Below are 21,659 nucleotides of genomic sequence, written 5' to 3'. Positions count from 1 at the left end.
CATTACCGATGCATGTTTTCTTGATAGTTTTGTTAAACAGAGCAAAGCATGAACTACAGCTATCAAATGGGTCCCGCAGAATCCCCTAAATATCCACAAAGGATATTGTGAGCACTCTCTCATCCTATTTTTGACATTTTCCCAGTTTCATATCTTTGCACACTCTTTATTCTTTTCAACTGAAATACAAATGTCTTCTCTAAAGACAAAACAAAAAACAAAAACTTTGCTTCACTGTGTGGAATTCTGACTGGGCGTTTTCCCTCACTACTCTCCAGTTCAGTGAATTCCACCTCCACCTTTGCGTCACTACTTCATTTCTTTGCACAAACATTTTATTTCCTAGTTATCTGGGTGCGTATTTGTCTCACCCACTAAGTAAACTTCCAGGTAGTTCCAAAAAGACTTGAAATGAATATTCGCCCGAGCAAGACGCTTTTGACACAAAGTTATAGTAGCTAAATTGGGTGCCCAAGGCCTAACCTAGGATGGGAGCCAGGAGAAGGACAAGCAGCAAGGGCCTGCTCCCCAGAGAAGACAGGGGCTCTGGGAACAAGCTGGTGTTGGCTCTCCCTGGGAATCTCAGGCAGTGCCAGAAATGCCCTTGGGAAGCGCTCGGTTGGGGCCCACAACTAATGCACCTGGGAGAAGTCGGGCCACAACAAGCCTCCCTGCTTCAAATTCTTCACCAAAAAAATCTCTGGAAACCGTTCGCAGTTCCTAGGGAATCAAAGATGCCAGGATGAACAAGGTAGAGCTCAGGCCTGAATTCTGAATTGGGTGAAAAGTTGTTTTCAAGATAATCCACTTTGGTAATCTATAACTATTTTATTGATGGTGTTAATATTTCCTTGGCACTTCTCATGACTGCATTTAAGACATCTTACGCTGTCTCCTACACTGAAGGCCCAAGGCCTCCTTCCCGCTAAGCTTTCCTTCTCCCTCTGGTCATTCCTGACCTCATCTCTGGCCCTACTCCCTGCACATATGTAGAGCACCCCTGTACAAAGGACTAGCATGGTCTCAGGATCCCCCAACCTCGCGATCATACACCTGGGTATTTTGTGCTCTTTGCCATCCCCACTGCCCTCTTCTGGTTTTCTCCAAATCAGCTGTCCTTCCCCTGGGACCATGGCCTTAGTAATTGACCCGAGTAACCAGCTCTCAAATGGATGAATCTGCGCTGTTCTCAAATGTGCGTGGTATTATTTTAGCAAAGAAAATTCATAGAACTAGCCACCTCTCCTTATTCTTTTTAACTTGCTAACACTCAGTTCTTGCTGTGAATATAAAATTTCAGGATTCTTAAAACTGTGTGAGCCAAGGAGTAATTTTGTACCCGGCATGATTTCTAGTACCTGACACTGACTCACTGAAATGCTGAATGAATGAATGAATGAATGAATGAATGAATGAATGAATGAATGAAGAACTCAAATATTGAGTGTATTTGGCATTTTAGCAGAATAAAATAAAAGCTAGATATTGTTCTGAAGAGTGTTTGTAGACAAACACAACTTGTTTGCTCTTCCTTATGAATTTCTATGTCAGCCTCTTTTCATATTTTGGCAAGATGCAATAGACTCCCAGCCTCACTATTCCTACATTTTTCTATTGGTGTAATCATTATTTCTTTACCACTTTCATTAAAAAGGTAGAACTAGATGACCAACCTCTGTCCTTGGTTGAGCTGCAAGAGAGGAGACTTGGGCACCCGCTGTCCCCAGCAGCCCTCATCCTCTTCCTTCATCTCCCTGACTCTTACCCCCATCACTCCTGAGTCCCAGAAGCAACCCCTGCATTTTAGAAAGAAAGTGGAAAAGAAATCCTGAGAGACAGTAGCCACCTAACCCTTCTTTGTAGCATGAAACTGGAAAGAAAAAGGAAATCTTAAGACCATTTTTTCATACAAATAATCGCTCCATCTTTTGTGTTTCTTTCTGCACATACACATGCAGATCTGAGCTGAACAAAGGCATAAGAAAGCCATCTTCTCCTCTTAGCATTGGAGAAAGATAAAAATCAAGCATTGTGGAGTCACGGGGGGAAGAGCAAGGTAGAGATTGGTAGTAGCTGTGGGTCGCTGCTAGCTTTGCCAGGATTTCCATGAAATCTTGCCTGAGTTCCTGTCTTGTACAGGCAGCAGGGAGGCAGAGGCACGGCAGGAAAGCCTCAGAGTCCGACCTCCACGCTCAGAGGCTTTGGCCCCTTTTGAAAATTCTGAAAATATAATGGGGGAATGTGCAAAACAGTAAAGTTTTCCTTGTGCAAAAATTAGATTTTTGCATCAATGGAAACCAGGCCTTCTCAAATTTTCAAAGGTGCACACCTGCAAATGCTTCTGTTCATCTTGTCTGCCAAGAGCTAACAGTCTTCAGTCATGTTTTGAATGTCCGACCTTTCTCTCCTGCCTGAAACAGATGCCACTTCCATGCCAGTCTCAGCCACCTGTTGCCACCGTGTGTCATGCTGATTCACATCCATGTGACACCATGCCATCTCTCCTCCATCCCTCCTCTTACCCCGGCATGTAGTGTGCTATTACTCTGCCGCTGTCTACACTCTGTATACATTTCTGTTCTTCCTTGCAAGATTGTGAATGCTTCGGCCACTCCAATCGGTGCAGTTATATCGATCTGCTCAATACAGTCATTTGCGTGAGCTGTAAGCACAACACTAGAGGGCAGCACTGTGAGCTATGCAGGCTGGGCTACTTCAGAAATGCTTCCGCACAGCTGGACGATGAGAATGTGTGCATAGGTCAGTCCCATTATAATTTCAGCTTTGTTCTGTGCCTTTTGAACGATGGGGAGCTAGCTAAGGCTGACGCGCCGGTGACTGCCGCACAGCCAGGTCAGAAAGAACTTTCTCACTGGGGCAAAGATTCTTGTGGTAGACTTGAAATTCACTTCTGCTAGTTGCAGTGGTACCGGGGGAGGGGCTATATTGTGAATCCTTACGCTGTCACTTTAAAGATGATGATCGGAGCTAGCAAGTAAAGGCAATGGAGATTTTCCTTTCTTTTTTCTTTTTCTTTACTTTTTCTTGCATGAAATCGTGAAACCTGGTAATTTTGATTTGATTTTTATGACCAACCTTAGAAAAGGAAATTCATTACAGAAGATTTATTTATAGACATGAAAATTGGGGGTGCTAGCTCATGCATATAATTGGGGGTTGGAGCAAGGATTGACGGGTTGAAAATGTTGCCATTTGGAATCAAAAGCTGCTAGCAACTGGTAAAATCAAAGTTTGCCTGACTTTTCCATCCATGGTAATGAAATTTCATTTATTACGTTTCCCCAAGCCACCCAAACAGACACGTATCTCAAGTGGTTCTCTTAGCTTCCAACGTACACGAGGCCTGGAAAACGGGGTCCCCGGTGGCCTCCTGAGTGCTTCCCACTGTTCCCCCACCGTCATGACTACTCCTGTCACCTGAGGAGAAGGCCGGTGCCCTTCCCTCCCCAAATCTTCTACCTTCTGCAGAGTGGGACTTGTCTTTAAAAAAGAGTGGCTGGTGGAAAAATAAGAAACAATAAATGGAATTTCACGCTTAACTTACTTTGAAGAAATGTATATATCTGAAATGCTGTATCTGGTACCACACTAGTAGTTAACTCTCCACATGAGCCATTTTAAAGGTAGAATTTTTCATGTAGGGATGAAATTGAATCTACGAAATGGAAATGACCGATGATTTTTCATCAAAAAATGCAATCCACCTGCATTTCTGGAATTATTGCTTTCTAATTGGCTTGTCAAGGTCATGTAGAGTCTAGCCGACTGTCACAAAGTAGCTGTGCAATTTTTTTTAATTGGATGAAGCCAAGTATACATAGTACTATTCATGTTTGGAGTATTTTTTGTTTCTCAAAGATCCTCCTATTTATTATTTGTGAATTAGTGGATAGAGTACTGGACTTAAAACTGGAGAACTGGGTTCAAGTCCTGGTTTGCTATTTAGTAGCTGTGTGCCTTAGGTAAGTCATTTGATCAGGTGGGGCATGCAGGAAGAGCCTGATCAGCTGTGAACTGACCTACAAATGTAAATAATCCTCATTAACCAAACCGTAGGGTAAGTATACACTGATAATTTCCCCTATTTCCTACTTAAGAAAAAAAATAAGGCAAATAGACCCCAATTGTAAAGCTGTCGCAGGAGCTTCCTGATTTCAGAGGTTGACACTCTGCCCTAACCACTGTACCACAATCAGCCAAGTCAAGCATGACAGCGTTTCACTTACAGCATGATTTTTGGATGACAGCAGCAACTCCAATATGACCTTACAAACAGAAGCTCGACTGCCTTTCTAACACATGGGTTAGGATGATTTGAGGGTATTAATATGAATCAGAAGGACATGGCTGTCTGAATTTTGAATGTAGGATATATTCAACTGAATGGCATTTATAAAAATACATAAATGTCATGCTATAAATATGGAAACAGCAGAGAAGGTAAATAGGAACACAAGAATAAGGCCTGCTTATTTTTATAAAATACATAAGATTAAAACATCTTACAATATTTAACATTTTAAATGAATCAAAGGAAAAGACCTTAAAGGAAAATAACTGAGCAGTGAATTGTAAAGGCTATGCAGCTAGGAACTGAGAGTTAATTTTAATATCATTTTTTTTCAGGAAAGCACTAATAAAAATAAATGGGTGTTTACCTAACTCATTTGCACAGAATTAGGCAATAGTCTTGGAAACTTTGAATTTCGTCTAAATCTTATCTACATTAAATTTTTTTAAGTGTACCTTGACACTTCCTTAAAAACTGGCAATTAATTTTTCATGCTGCCTGTAAAGGAGCAGATCCTACCTTTGGAAAATGTTTCTCTGTTGAGATAGATGTTTCAGGGCCGGTGAGATAGCTCAGTGGTCTAAGGCATCTGCTAAGCAAGCTTAGGCAGGTGCAGGGAACTATGGTTCAATTCCTGGCACCATATGCTGTGCCAGTCTTGCCCTTAGGGTGGGCTGAGCTGGCCAAAAATTTTAAAAAAAATTAAAAATAGATGTTTCAAAGTACTTTCATCATTTTATATTATGGCAAATATAAAATGCAATTCGCCAATCCATGTTGCCGCACTGATTGCTGCTTTGTGATTACCAGTGAACTTACACATTTTTAAATAAAAATTCCAGCTCTAACTATGTCTCCAAACATGCATGTGATTATCTTATGATGATGCAAAAATTACATGAAGATGACATCCTTGCATGCCTGTTTCATATAAACTTGAGCACTAAGCAGGAAGCTGGAGAATACGTGCCTTGTGCCCTTGGATAATCACTGTTAATAATCACAGTTAACAAGCTTTTCATCTGAATGAAGCACAGACTCAGCAGTTGCTGCTAAACATATCTCAAGGTTTTGATGTATTATTTTTAATTCTCCTTGAAACCTAAGATCAGGTAATCAGAGGTACCTTATGTAGAACAAAGGAAATACAAGACAATTTTAATACCTATAAATCAATTTTAGTGTAACTTTTTAATCAAGCCCAGCAAAAGCACTTCATGCTCTTTTGTAATCTTGCAGTTCTGTATAGTCTTCATAGTTTCATGAAATAAAATATAATCATCCATGGCTATCCCTGTTACCCTACATTGAGAAATAAATATAGTCTGTGGATGATATTCTTGAAAAATTCAAATACTTTTATGTAAGATGGAGGGTGTCACCACATCTCTCCGTGTCGTTTATTTGCATGACTGTTTGGATGACAGTGCACCGGTCACCTTTCCCAGGATGAGCCACTGATATGCTGTCATTTAGAGATGTCCCACTGTTGCCTTGTTGCTTACTTTGTTTATGTTTATTCATTTAAAGCCTTTTATTAATTAATGCTTATGAATAATTAACTAAAACAGTTAACTAAAACTCTTGCCGGCCAGCTCTAATTCTGATAACTGGTGTACAGACATTGTTGAGTTATTGTTAGCTTATATACTTTAAATGGCAGATAAATAGAGACATTTTGCAACTCTGACCTAGATGCATACTTAGGAACAAACATTGAAAAAAGCACAACAAATTATCATTTAAAAATATGTCTTAAAAACAGCTCCTATGTACACATATATATTAGAATGTCACTTACAATAAAACCTTAGTTATTAAGTATAAACCTACTCAGGCAAAGAGGGAAGATAATAGAGTTTATTTATTTAGATTTTAACATATGTCTATCACAATCAGTTTTATGCTATTTGTTTTGTAAAAATGCTGTTGGCAAAAACTGACAATCTGAAATAAACCATAATTCTAAATTGCTCTACCTTGCTTAAAGAAAGTATCTAACTAATGTTTAAAATGTAAAGTTAGGACAAACTCTTACAGTGTAAAGTAAGTGTACTTCTGTAATGATAAATTCTTGATCTCCTTGCTAGTCTTAAGGCATTAAACTTGCTTATATCAAACCAAAGTTCTTACAACTTCAGTTGGTCGACCAGTGGGTCGGTCAGTTGGTTGGTTGATTGAACATAAGATTTTTGGATGGATTTTATTAAGAGAAGATCTTAATGGGCTCATCTTAAAATAATGGGCATTTAAAGATGAGAGACATAATTTGCTACTAGAAGTTACACCATGGGGCAATGAAGAATGAAAATTTGGTTCACAAATACTGTAAATTATAAACTACCTATAGTACTCTCCCAGCTAATGGAAGCCTAATGAATTCCCACTTCTAGTTCAAACTCTAAATACAATAGAGCTCCAAAAGTAAAAAATATACTATAGAACAATGTGTCAGGAATCAAGAAAATGTTCTGTTTCCTGTTTATTATGCAAAACTGTATTGTCCTGCCAAGCAGGCATTATAATGAAAAACAGACATCTCAAATTATATCTATGTTGAAACTTATTTAGATCATAAAACCTATTTTTCCTTCATGACCGTTAACATAGGCTGCCAGAAAGCTATCTTACCCGGCCTAGCAGTCCAGTATCCGGAGGCTCCTCACAAGACAATATGCACATAAATAAGTGAAGGCTCCAGCCCAAATCATAAAGCAGAACTACCCTCGAGCGAGCGAAGTGCACCCACGTTGCACTTTGTAAACGCTCAGCAGTTCTCAGATATTGAGTTTAACAGATAAGCCCATTTGAATAATTTAAAACAGATTTTTACACTGATGGTATATTGATTTATCCTTGAAATCCAAACTTCTCATGGTGTTCATTAAACCATCTAAGAATGAGCTAGCAAATGGAATCTCCATGATGATCTATTGCCAGTGGAAAGCACGAGGTCTTGTTTCCATGGAAGCTTTCAGTTGATTTCCTCCTGTATCATAAAGGTGATACGGCAGAAGACTGGGCAAATAAATAAATGGTCCTGCAATGGATGTATTTGCCAAAGCATTTCATTAACGGGCATCTTTCTTTAAGTAAGTGATACATTGCAGTAAGTAACGTTTCTGTGATGCTCGCCTGTAAACCGTGTGGCCTTGTCTCCAGCCTGTGTTATCTTGTTTCTACAGAGTGTTATTGTAACCCTTTGGGCTCAGTCCATGACCGTTGTAATGGCTCAGGATTTTGTGAGTGTAAGACTGGAACCACAGGGCCTAAGTGTGATGAGTGTCTGCCGGGCAATTCCTGGCACTACGGCTGTCAACGTAAGTAACTCTGGGAGCTCCCTCTGCCTGCTGCAGCATGGCTGACTCTGCTTGTGTAGGCCAGTGCTGTCCGTGCAGCTTCTCAAAGCAGAAAAAGGCCCCAATCACTGTCAAGCTTTGAAAGGCTACTTAATGCCTCAGTCTACGTGTACGAGAGCGATCCTTTACCTGTCCAGCTGGCTTCGGTAAGGCTCAGTGCAGTTCCCTGTGACAGCTGGCACGACTTACAATGAAATATTGTGTGGAGACCCATGTACCTGGCCAGACCATAAATTCAGTGGCACCCTAGGGACCCAGCTTGGAAATCCTCACCACAAAAGGAAGGGTGATATGTATGTGGTTAATATATTTCTCAAATTGAAAACTACCCTGGAGCTCCAGAGTTCATAAATTCAATGACATCTACATAACGTATTACCACATTTGCTATGGTACCCATCCCTGAATCTTAACCAAAAATATGAAGGTAATAAATAAATCTAATGGGTATCTAAATGCTAACATAAAATAAATAACAAAAATCAATATTGATTTTAAGTCTTCCAGGGTAGGCACCATGGAGAAACTCTTAGACAGCTGCCACTTGGTTCAGCTCTGTTTCTCTGGAGATTATCAGGCCTTCTTAAAGGCTTGTCAAGGGAGGGAGCATGTCAGTGTACCCAGAATGGAAAGCTGAAAATCTAAGACGAGACTCCCTCCTGTCATTATAACCTTTCTTGATCTTTTAATTCTGCACTAACTTTCTTTTCCACCTGTACACAGACAACCTACTAATATTAAATAACTATGAGGCACATCCTCTATTTTAGAACATAGCAGCAGATCATTATGCAAGCCACACTGTATAATTTTTGGTGTGTGATTATCCAAGTTAATGAAGTAATAAAAAAAAACAGAAAAAATATATATATACTTTAACAACTTAGCCTATTTAACCCTAAACACACACACACACACACACACACACACACACACACACACACAAATTTCAATAGAATTTATATCAAAGTTGAGTCCACCCTTGGCTTGGCCACATCGGAGGCACAGACATTGACATGGGAACAAGAAGGCAATGCAGGAAGAAAAGCAGAGGTAGAGTGGGGCTGACCATGACCTGGGCAGGGACGATCTGGAAGTGAGCAAACTGTTAGGCAAGCGCTACTAAAGAGAAACCACAGTAGATTTCAGAAAGAGCCTGGAATTCCAGACCCGGTGCTCCAGCACCCTGAGAACACTTGCAGAGGGAACCATGAGGAATGCAGCGCAGAAGAGATCCAATTCCTAACATGGTTGCTCACAAGCTATGCATGGAATGAAGTGAGTATGCCATTCACACGGATTCTGGGTTTGAATCCTGCCTCCATCCCTTAGTACCTGCAAGAGTTGGAGGCAACGAATTGGACTCTTTAAACCTACTTTTTCCATGTAAAAACAAGGACAATGAAAGAATCTAACACATACGGTAATGGGAAAATGGTTAACAGAGACTGCAGGAAGAACCCATATCAAACACATTTATTTTATAATAGTAGTGCAGAACTGGAAGCAAGATAGGGCTCCATTGAAGTTGTCAAACTGTATATCGACAGGATTCTAAAGAGACTCTCAGTTCAAGACAGGGCTGATACAAGAGGCTGAGGCGACAGTGACCAGGAAATTCACTGTGTGGCTCTAGCTGTGGACACGAAAGAACTCCAGGATCATCCATGAGCTTTCTTCCTGTAGGACTACCAACCCTTATTCTCACAAATACAAGCTAGCCTTTCTGAACAAGCAAGTGAAACACTTGAAAACCATCAAGATGAGTAGCCTTTAGACAACACAAAGCAACCCTTGAAAGAAAAAGAAGTAAAATCAATTCTGAAGAGGCCGGCAGAATCAAAACTGTTGAGGTCCCCCAAGGAACAATGAGACACTAATTAAGAGAATTTTTTTTAGTATCTCTTTAGAAGTCAGAGACAAGATAATAGCGAAGTCCCAGAGAATAAAGCTGAACCTTCTATGGAGAAGGCAGCACTAAATACTTCATATAAAACAAAGGGCTAACCCTTGCTACTAGCATCAAAGGGACTGTATGTAAGGACCCCTTTTGAATTTAGGGTTGATAGGTCAGAAATTGCCGCATTCAGAGTGAATGAGGCTGAGAAGATATTTTTCATCGTAGAGGGTACATGCAGGACATGCTGGAAAGCCCTGCATTGTTTGCTGTGGCCAGTGGTGGCCACTCTTTTTAACCAAACTTATGTCAATATTAGTGGTATTTTCAGAAGAACTCATAGGCGGAATATTTGGATCAAACTTTAAAAATTGGTAGTAGATTAAATGAGATCTTGGAAAGCAGCTACGAGATACCAAGAACTAAGCACACAAATCTGAGGGAGGCTGAGGTTTAGTGCTGGGCCATGTCTGGCCACATCACAAAAGAGATCAAGTCATAGGTTACCAAGAAGAGGAAAACATACTTAAAAGGAGGCTCAGTAACCTAATCAATATGGCCTTTTATCTATAATTAAAAGAAGTATCTGGAATATACCCTGATGCAGCTGCCAAACCAGATATTATAGCATACTAGAAAATGAAACACACACACACACACACACACACACACACACACAAATAAACAAACAAAAAAACCCTAGTCTTTTTCAGGTGTCAGATAAGTCAAAGTTTGGAAAATTCAATTCATGGCTTAGGTACATTAATTTGCTGAAAATATACAATAACTATATCATATTTCTACTCGTCTAACACGTCATCAAAACTTTCTTGGCTTTAAACACCATGCAAGTGTTGTGTTACAGTTCCATACTTGGAGGTCGGTAAGGGTCAGACTGGAAGACCCTTCCACTGGCTGTTGAGAAGCATCTGCTAGCTTGCCTTCCCTTGTGTATAGAGGCCTCCTTGCATCCCTTTGCTCACATCCCCCTCCCCTCATCTTCAAAGCCCATAACTTCGCAGTTCTTCGTGCCTTTACTCCATCATCATATCACGACTTTCTCTGACTATGACCAAGAAAGAGTCTTTTTTGTGGGGGGGGGACTCTGGGATTGAACCCCTAGTCTCACTCATAGCAGGCAAGTGTTCAACTGAGCTACATTCCAACATCTCCAATTCTGAATCCTACGCAGATCAGTTAGGGTACTCTGTGCATCTCAAGGTCTTTAATTTAGTCACATGGCTAAAATCTCTCTCTCTCTCTCTCTCTCTCTCTCTCTCTCTCTCTCTCTCTCTCTCTCATTTTTTGTGGCACTGGGTATCAAACTCAGGACCTTGCACTTGCCAGGCAGGTGCTTATGCTGCTGAGCTATCTCCCCAGACCTGCTACACTCTCTTTGTCTCATCAGGTGACAGGTTCTAGGGAGAAGGATATGGCCATCACTGTGGAACCATTCTACACTATGTGCTATGGCGATCACTTAGCGCATCAACCTTTAATGGCAGGGACAAATAGGAGGGTCCTGTGGAATGCAGCTCATGCCTGGAATAGATACGCAAGGGTGAGATGCTCTCCATGGAAATAGCTGCTAGCGTGAAAAAGACAGAGATAGGTCACAAGTAGACTTGTAGTGTGAACTTGAAGGCAAGACTGTGAAGCACTTTTCATGCAAGCTGAAGGCTATACGGGAAAGGCCTTGTGAGAGTGTATCAAAGGCAAGAATGTGGAGGTCATATGATCCAATGGAAAATTATGTAAATGTTCTATAATCTTCCATAGTGAGGGAATTAAAATAGCGAGATACCTATTAACAGATTTGTTCTGCTAAAATTGGTGAGAATTTCTTCACCAGAGCAATGAAGTAGTGCATTGATCTTGGAGAACCCGTCATGGACAATGTGGATGCAAAATTCATGGAAGAAGTAAGTGCTACAAAAATCCCATGATGTATTGTTCCTTAAACTTTTTAAGAAAAAGTTTTAATATTTATGACAAAAAGGCATGATCTTAGATTCTCTTTTAAAGCCTGCATGTGCCTGCACACACGAAAGCCTAGATTTTCCCAACAGTCTACCAAGGAAATGGAAGCCACCAAAAGTAATCAATTCAGCAATCCAACAGTCAAATATATGAGGCTCGATAAGCATTAATGTGGTTCCTTTATGCAAAGTAGATGTGGTAGAGAGTGATGTGAATAGAGATTCCAGTGACAAAGTTGCAGGACTGCTAGATAGCACCCAAGTTGAATTCCAGATGTCAGTGGGGCCTGAGTGACAAAGAAGCCGAGATAATTTGACTGAGAGGAGCCCATATAAGTCCTTGTCTTCTGAAGCATGTAAAATGTAGAGGACAGTGTTGCAGGTGGTCCTCTTCGATATAGGCGCTTCCATGTGAGAGTTGGAGGTGGTTGGTACGCACACAGCTGGGCATCTTCCAGATGTCAGCCATTGTTGGAGGACTATGGTGTGTCAAGGAGATCCGTTGGCTTGGAGACAGGTCAAGGGTCATCCCTTAAAGAGCTCCTTCCTCTACCTGATGGAAAACACTGTGCAGATAATGATAAGTTCCCCATAGACGAAAAAGTTCAGACAGAAGCTGGACAGGCTCCTGGTAGTGTTTCTTCTTATGAGTGGAAAGGGCATGAGTGGGAAGCCCAGTGCAAAACCCTCTGGGACCACTTAAGCTTTCCAACCCTGACCTTAACACATGGCCCTGGAGCTGAGGATAGGTGCGATGGGTATACACTACTCAGTTTTTATTATTCCCCACAGTTTGGGATCATTATATAGAAAAATAATATATATTATTGTATTCTACATAATATAAATTATATTCTCATAATATACTATGTCCTATATAATATATTATTATATAGAAAATCTTCTATATGTGAATAACTCTTTACCCAAAGATGTCAGACTCCTGTACTTATCGCTACTCAGGTTCCATCCTCCAAAATTCAGGTGTTAGTGACATAATTCCATTTATTCCAGAGGTCTTCTGTTATTATAGGTCAGAATGAATCATTTCTTTTCTGTGTTTCTTTTTTCTTATTTTTTGTTTGTTTTTCTTTCAGATCATTTTCTTTTTTTTTTTTCTGTATTTTAGGGAAGGGTCTACAAGGTGTTTAAGGTCTCACTACTAGATCGGACTTGTAGTGATCCACCTATTTACAGCCTCCCAGGAGCTGGGATTGCAGGCACGTGACTCAGTGGCGGGGCTGGCACGGCAAGCCCGGGGATGGAACCCCTGGCCCCTGCACCTGCTTGCAGGTGCTTTAATCCACTGAGCTATTTGGCCGGCCCTCAGATCAATTTCTTTATAATACGTTTTTGACGTTTTTGTGGTATATAATGATTACCTTGCTTGTGGGAAATTGGTACATAACGTATTAATTTCTGTTTCCACCCCTTTCCTTTACTCCTTCCCCCTTCTATCCACTCTCGATCTTCTTCCTTTTTTCTTTGTTTTGTTTTTGATATGAGTTTAACTTTTTCGGGCCTGACAACTTGTGATCACGAAGACGTTAAAGCCATGTTCCCAGCCTCTTCTGTGAGAGGAAGATTAGAGCCTCCTAGACAAATACTTTGAACCTAACTTGTAATTTTTCATTTGCCTCTAGTTGCTGTCTCTTCCAATTCTCAGTGTTACATTAGAATGCGCAGTTCACATTACACCCGCTGACCTCACATTTGAGCCCGTTGACAGACAGCAATGTCACTTAAAGGAGCGTGTGTCTGTGACGCTCTGGCGCATTTGCAGTTCCAGACACATGATTTCAGCCATTTAGCTCTTTTAGCTCTACCACTAAAAGTTGACCTCATCAATAAAATGAATAGCATCATTGAATGCAAGCTTTTAATTTCTTTGCTAGCAACTTGAGCTCCGGCGTTAGTTCTTTCGCTGAGCACCGTATACATGGCAAGGATGAATAGTAAGTACTCGGAGAGGGCCCGTGCTGCCGCCGCTCTCCGGCTCCTGGTGTGAGAGGGCAACGAACGGCCTGTGAACACAGCCAGCCAGAGCCTCCCGTAGGTCACTGAAAACTGGAAATATTAGGAAGACAGAAGACGGATGTGGTAGTTGGTCGGCATTACAGTGTGCTGTGCCGTCTTCCTGCAGGGAAGGCTTGGTTTGCCAGCTGGAAAAGCAAATGCCTGGGTTGCTCCGCTATGGAAATTTCTGGACTCTGGAGGAAGATGCCACACAACACAGTGATATTATTGCTACAAGTCATTGCTTTCCAGCTGCAGATCTTATTTTCCCTTGATTCTGAATTTTAATTTGGGTGTTAGAGGAAGTCCCCCAACCTTTACTATGTCAGGGACCTGGCACCACCTTTGAGTGGGAGGATAGGACGTCTGGGCTTCTGATATAGAAAGTGCTGGAACATTTCCTATGCTAATGGCTCTACTCAGAGACACCAGAAGAGGCAAACACTGACAGAGCTGGCTTATTGCAGGAGTGAGTCACGCAGACGACCCTCCACCATAGGATCATATCCTAAATGCATTCAAAGCCTGCTGCTTGTGAATGTCTGAAGCTCAGAATAGGGTGAACACAGATAGCGCGCATGCTAGACAGCAATTTCAGCTCCCCTGAGCATTCTGAGGCTTACATGCTGGCCTGCTACCAAGCGCTCTGGTGCTCTTTCTGTACCAGAGACGTCCCTCAGCTCTGACCTAGAGGGCACTGGCCACATTTACTCAGCAATCCATGCCAATTTCTTCCTTTATCTGCAGAGAACATTGAAAGCTATCCAAGCTTAACTGTAAAGAGGGTGCAAAATGCTAAAGCTTTCAAAAATACACAGGCACAGTTTCTCCTACTAGTACACTAGACTTAATGCAGAAGCCTGGTCCTATCTGGTAGTGAGACAGTCAAGAGGCCAACTGGAAATACAGTATGGGAAGCTCTTTCCTTACCTTAAGAAGAACCTACATGGAATTACACCTTCTGTCATTCTTTATGCACTTGTGACCATATATATAAATTTGTATTTTAACAGTGACTATAAAAATCCAAAACTGTGTGTGCAAAGACAATATCTAAGTATGAAAAGTGGCCCCGATGTGAGCTAGCCCATGTGAAACTTGGAGAAGAAAACTTTTGGGGAGGTGAAGGATCAGTTTCCAGCACCTATTAAGACAGAATGTTGGATGAAGTAGCTGGGGACAGGCCAGATGGGAAGTTCCTATAGCTGGATTCTAAGGGGCACCATGGGGAGGAAAGGGGGCTTCAATCTGAAGCCGGGGCTCTCACGTCTGGGTGACCGCACCCATCTCCCAGAAGAGCGCGCGCTTAACCTCATTTAAGCCTGAGTCTCCTTCCCCTCACTCTTCCTCCTGTGAAATCCTCACCAGACCTAGATTCTAAGGCTTCTTCTGGTTGAAACTGTGATCCCGAAGGCTCTCAAATGGTCTGCGCTGCTCGTAGGCCGGCCAGTTTCTAGATGTCAGAAGCAGCTGTGTGTGTCTCCTTCCACAAGAGACGTAAGGCTTTCCTCGTATTAGAGACAGCAAACTGAGATGTTAAAGAGGGCAGCTCCCCAACTCAAAAACCTGACGATTCATGGCACAGTGATAGTTAGTGGTAGTTATTGTTGGTCATGTTTGCTGTAGCATTTTGTAGGATCTCGTCATTTTTACTTTGCAGATGGAGACAGAAGCTTTGATGATTTATTCCAAGGATATGCAGGCTTTTTTCTGCAAAGGGCCAGATAGTCCCTATTTTAGGCTCTGTGAGCCATACGGCCTCTGTCACAACTCAGCTCTGCTGCTGCAGCAAAAATCAGCCACGGACCACACTGACATGAGTCACACGGATGCGGTTGCATTCTGATAAAGTGTTATTAATGGCCATAGAAATGTGAATTTTCTGTGATTTTTATATGCCAAGAAGTATGCTTTTGCTGTTTTTGTTTCAATCATTTAGAAAATGTAAAAACAATCCTAAATTCATAGAGCATCGTAAGTGGGAGGAGGCAGGCTGCGCTTGTCCTGTAGGCCATAACTTGATTCCTTCCAAATTCGCCCAGCAGTTAGAAATGAAGAAAGAGAGTGGCTATTAAGTAAAACGGAGAGGACATGAAGCAGAAGTCAGGAGAGATCATAGGAAAAAAGTACATTTCATTAAAATCTTGACATGGGTGTCACAGGGAGTTGTTGGAATGGGTTCATATTTGCCAGAATCTAATTGACCTTAAAAAAATGTTAGAATTACAAGAAACATGAAGGCTTTGCCCATTTAATTTCCAGAACAAGATCACAGACATAGTCGAGGCCAACCGTTTAAAGGCTTTTGGGGCCAGCCAACCCAATTCAGCATCAATTTAGGAATCAGCTACTAATACGAGAGAAGTCAGGGTGACTGCCACCCAGTCAGGCCTGCTCCTGCCGGGGGGAGGGATGGCTGGGTTACATTCTGCAGGAGCAGCCTGGCACCCTGAGCAGCAGCAGCAGGCTCTCCTCAGAATTACAGTAACAGGAGGCTGCAGCCCCAGGGCCATGGGAAACACGCATGCAGAGCATGTTGGGAATGTAGGTCTTGTTTTCTCCCCCACCTTTAATATTAGAAGTCATTATTCTGAATAAAGTGTGGGTCAGTTCTCTACCCAGCCTTCCCCAATTTTCTTTAAGTGTGACTGAACATACTAAACCTGGAACAACCTGGATTCCATACAGGAATAACTTCACGGCCCATCCCTATTTTTAAAAATGAAGGTCAGCCTCCAGTTACCCAGTGCTGCCAGACACGGGGAAGAGACCTGTGCACCTACAGAGCAGCCGACCATCGTGTGAACTCCGACGCAGTTGGACTTCATCGCTAATGGATCCTGCATCTCACCTCAGCCTCTGTGTCATCCTCATAGTTCGTGGTCCAGGTCATTCAGAGGTTGTCTGGTGTTCACTTTTAAAATGGAAACAATAGCTAAAATGTGTTTTTTAAACAATATTGGTTCCCCTATTCTGAAAAAGTCTAGGAATGACATTCTCTATCATAATTAGTTTAAGTTGCAACTCTTTGGAAAAGATTGGGCATGTGTCTCAGAGTTGAAACACTACCAAAAATGATAAAATATCACTATAATTGCTTTTACTAATTACATTTAGCCCCCTTTTTAATATTGTTAATTCTACAGTGATTACTTAGTTCACAGGTTAATTTGTATTCACTGTCATGAAATTCAGCATGTGGATCCCTACCTTAGTCACATGGATTTTGAACACAAAAATGCAATTTGGACATTTACAGGAGGGCTTGTTCCAGGACAAACTGGTGATTTATTAGTGATTTGAGTGACAGTCGCAGCATTGGCTGTGATGTTGCTGGCTCAGCTTCTTAAAGGCCCTACCTAAAAATAGATTCTTTCCTAGGATACTCCACCCCTACTCTCTCTAATTAAAATTAAAATTAAAATTGATAAATTAGCAACAAGGGTGCTAAGCCATCGACCATCACAATGTCTGAATACCCACTAGCTAGATCAGGCCTTCAGTTTTTGAAGTAGTAGTTTTGCTACAGACTTGACATGGAAGAATTTGTGCTTCACTTGGTAGAAATGTCTAAGAAGCATGAGTAACTCAACCATGTCCAACGCGTCCCTTCATATGCAACAAAGGAGAACCGATCCTCCTGTACAGGAAACCCAGTCCTCCATACCAGCTGTGTTGTTAAATTTCATTTACCAAGGAGATAGAAGGAGCTCCCTAAATATACTCTTACTAGGCCTGTTGAAGTCCCCTGTCTGACAAAGTTGTCGAAATCATTCACTTTTACTGAAGTGATTGGGTGCACTTATTATTTATTAATTCATTAGTGCACCCAATCATTTGTTAAACAAATTTTGATGAAGTCCTCAGTATACACCAGAATTACGCTACTCATGACGCCAAAAGACAAATGAAATGTGCTTGTGCCCTAGGGCTGATGGTTCCAAACTGATCTCAAGTTTGTCATACCTCGCTCTTGTTGGAATTTAAGACTCACTTCTCGTATGAATATTTCACGTTGCTTTTCTGATTATAAGTATTTGTGGCCTAAACCACGGGAATATTCTAAGTTGTAACTTTAGAGATACTCTAGTTGAGGTACTTAAACAAAATAAGTCATAGATTAACTCTCCTTCCTAATATTTAATCATAATGATGAAAGTCACTATTTGTTAAAGCTGACCCTGTGTCAGCCAAGTCATTTATAATATGCAAAACACCATGAATGTTCATTCACATTTTACAGATGGGTGAAGAGAGACTCACAGAAGCCGGTTAAGTGGTTCAAGTCAGCCATGCTTTTCCAATAACTTCAAAATGTGACTTCTACCTGTTGCTGCAGTGTGGCCAGAAAATTTGTCAGAAATGCATAATGGTAGTCTTCACCACAGACCTGCTGGTCTGATTTTTAGCTAAGGCTCCAGGTTCTGTTGTACATTGAATTTAAGAAGCAGAAGCCTAAATAATGACTGGGGCCTTTCAACTAGTAGACACTGAGTCCTAGCGCAATGCATTGTTGTTGATGTGCTTGTTTGTTCATTTTACTACTTTTTGGTCATAGAATAATGGTAGTGAGGCAGTCCAGCACAAATACACACCTTGGGAAACTTCAGAGAAAGGGTAGGAGTTCATACAGTGTCTCACATCGTCAGTGTTTATTGGCATGTAGTGCACAAATCCAAATCATATTAAAATAAGGAAAATCATAAAAACTTAAATAAGTAATCTGTTTGTATTCTTTTATCCCTACAATTTAAAAGTGGTTAATATTTGATAGGTTAATAATAAATATTTTAATATATTATATTGCATTTTGTTATGAATATATCAAGAGGAATTACAAAGTGAGCTCCAAAAGATAAACTTTTATTGGGCACATGAAATAGAACATAAAATTTGATGGCAATTACCATTTAATCTATTCATATTTAGGAACATATTGAGAGAGAAACTCATAACTCAGTTAATTGTTATGAATTATTAATTGCTCATTTGAAAAGCAATGAGCAGAGCTGCACTTGTTGGAAAACCTTCCTCCTCAGTGACTGTAACCTTTGTGTCACTGGTTTTACGAGAACAAAAGGAAAAGAATGACAGCAAGATTCTAATCGTCCAAAACTAGAAAGTGACAAGACAGTGAGCATCTCAGTGACTATACAAAGGTTAATTGAGATTGAAATGGACTAGCTGTCTCTGGCCCCAGTCCAGCATCCTAAGTGAGGCTCTCTGGGTGTGCCCAGGCATCTCCAGTCCACAAAATTCCCCAGCTGGTTGTTGGATGCAGCCAAGATTGAAGGCTACACATTTTGTAATTGTACTTACTCAGGAAGATTTAATCCAGCCGCAGATTGGCTCTTGATATTCAGAAACCCAAGCGAGAGGCCAGGTAGAGGCAACCAGGTGCCAAAACAATGCCCTTCCAGACCTAGGCAATGATCAGCTTGATAAAGATGTTTTCCCAGCATGGTGAATTATTGCCAATCCAAACAGGCTAAAATTAAGACTAGGTCTGGATTTAAAGACACCAGATTTATTTATTTTATTTTTTTCACATTTTAATTTTTTTTTCAAATCCAATTAGTAGGACAGTTTCAATAATTAATACTTTGCATATTGTTGTCTTAATAGTTATTCATTGTACAAGATGCAGACATGATATCCTGTTTACAAAAACTACTAGACCAAATCTTTCTATTCATTGAATTAAGAGAATATACCTACATATCTATCCTAACTATTTTGAATATACAGATACAAAATGGTCATTCATTTATATCCCCTTTTTTGTTTAGTTTTGTCAGAGAAAGGTATTTCATTGTCATTTAAATATTATAGGTGTGGGGATTCAGCAAAATATTCCAAAATAGTCCAGTAGTCCATAATAGTAGTGGGTTTTCTGTCAGACTGGCAATGTCAGAAGTTGTTGCCTTGAGCCTTTTACAGCCCAGCATATTAATATGACTTTACTTTTTATACTTCGTTTTTATACTTTTTGTCTGGATGGTTAAGACCAAGATACAGCAAGACCTATATAACAAGAAATGTAGCTTTTGTATCTGATAAGGTCAGTCAAATCCCCTCAGGATTTATCCTGAAACCCTGTACTGCAGTTTGTAGATCCTTTGTGAGTGTCAGCCATGTGGATGAGTCACGGCCATTGCTTGACCAATTTGCTCTCTGTAAAGAAATCAACCAGCGACAAATGTTGGAGAGGCTGTGGGGGAAAAGAAAACCTCCTCCACTGCTGGTGGGAATGTAGACTAGTGCAATCATTATGGAAATCAGTGTGGAGACTCCTTTAAAAAAAACCAGACCTGGAAATCCCATTCAAAGCAGCTATTGCTTTACTGGGAATTTTCCCGGAGGATCTGAAAATAGCATATCATAGTAATATATGTGTACCTATGTTTATAGCACCACAATTTGTGATAGCCAAATCTTGGAAACAACCAAGATGCCTGTCACCTGAGGAATGGATGAAAAAGTTGTGGCTTTTTTTACAATGGAGTATTACTCAGCTATAAAGAATGATAAACTCAAAGCTTTTATATTGAAGTGGATGCCACTTGAAGATATAGTCATAAGTGAAATAAAACAGGCCCACATGTGTAAATATCACATAGTCTCCCCAGTATAAGAACTCGAGAAATACAAATAGAAAGGTACAACACAATTAAAGGGAGAGAACTTGAGAATTAGACAATGAAGAGGAAACAAGGAAAAAAGCTAGGAAACATGACAGGGGCAAAGCCACACATTTATATGCACAAGATGGGTAAGGCAATGATCCTGAGAATCTTCAGAAGGTTGTCAAAGCTAGCAGTTAATTGGTAGGATTCTCACCCTGACTAACTATGCTGATACCTGTGTACTAAGCAACTGCACTGAAGATGGTAATGTGTAATAGTAGGGTCATGCTTGGAGTGCCTGTCATTCTGGTCTTCTGAATACTGGCTGCTTGTTATGACATGCTGGTTGCTGCTGTGCTGTCTCTCAGGTAGATGTTTGTTTAAAAAAGATAGAGGTGGTGAATGAAGGCAGGAGACAGGAAAAGGGGTATTGTGGGACTGTCCTGCTACAATGCTGTATATAGTTAGATTTCTAAACTTCCATGTAAAAGATATGTAATTTTTTATTTGTATTATTTAAATGTATTTTAATTTTTTCTTCATAGTCTGTAGGGACTTAAAGTTCAACATATCAATACTTGATGAAAAATATCTGTCCCATGTTATGCCTAAGATGTTTGATATCCAGATAGTGAGGTTAAGCTCAACAACATAAGTTGTAGGGTAATAACAATAAGCTTCTCTTCTGGAGGGTTAATTACCTAAGTTTGCAGACCAAAAATTAGAGAAAAAGAAGGGCTGCAAGGTCATCCAATATTTTGGCCCTAGCCTTTGAAGGTCGGTGAAGACTATGGACCTAGGAGAACCTGTACTGTAACATCATGTAACTCAGTTATGTCCCAAATTTTCTGATCAAGGAGATTATGGAGCCACAGAGGAAAGTGATCAGTGATGTACAGTGTGCCTAAGGAGAGTCACATGGAGAGGAAACTTTCTCTCAGACTTTCACAGAGAGTAAAGACCCTAGATTTAAATAGCTTACTTTTTCTCAAAAAAAAAAAAAAAATCAATGTTACGTGGGGTTTTTTTTGTAGGATTAATTTTTTTTTTCAGAAAGCACAAACTTTTTGTTAACTAAATCCAAGGAATTATTGTTTAGTACTAGAAGCATAACTACTTTCTAATTGATTTTTCTGAAGAGAACTGACCATTTAATCCCCCTTAATTTCTGTTATCTTGCCACACATGGTTACCATTAATCTGAAATATATTTTACCAGATTTCTAATTATCATTTTTAAAATTACCTTTCTGGGTACATAGTCATCTTGCTAAAATTTTTCTAAGACAGAGAGAAGGCAAAGTGTGTATAAGGAAAAATACATAGATGCTTTATTCCTGTTATTTATCCTCCCTCCAGTTTTACCAACTCCTGTTTATGCTCAACTATGTTTTTAAACATGAATAGAACTACTAAAACATGACAACATCTGTTAATTTTTCATTTTCATCTAGAGAAATAACCTGATGG

At 40.4% G+C, this 21,659-nt stretch overlaps 1 protein-coding gene across 4 annotated transcripts in view; it reads left to right on the top strand.

Annotated features, from left to right (window-relative positions):
• The window catches only part of Ntng1 (netrin G1), a 380,898-nt gene that overhangs the window by 325,311 nt on the left and 33,928 nt on the right, over positions 1–21,659 (top strand). The window contains exons 5-6 of one of the 4 annotated variants that reach the window (XM_023721719.1): positions 2,650–2,760; positions 7,498–7,632. The exons of 1 other annotated variant lie outside the window; for it this stretch is intronic. In XM_023721719.1, coding sequence (XP_023577487.1) covers positions 2,650–2,760; positions 7,498–7,632 — 246 coding nt within the window. Of the gene's footprint in view, positions 1–2,592; positions 2,761–7,497; positions 7,633–21,659 lie in introns of all 4 variants that reach the window. 2 more of the 4 variants (XM_004636952.2, XM_004636955.2) reach the window with 2 other exon arrangements.

This window comes from Octodon degus, unplaced genomic scaffold (assembly GCF_000260255.1).
Source record: "Octodon degus isolate 3935 unplaced genomic scaffold, OctDeg1.0 scaffold00084, whole genome shotgun sequence".
Lineage (NCBI taxonomy): Eukaryota > Metazoa > Chordata > Mammalia > Rodentia > Octodontidae > Octodon > Octodon degus.
Note: the sequence above shows the minus strand (reverse complement) of the source record. Positions and strands in the feature narration are given on the sequence as shown.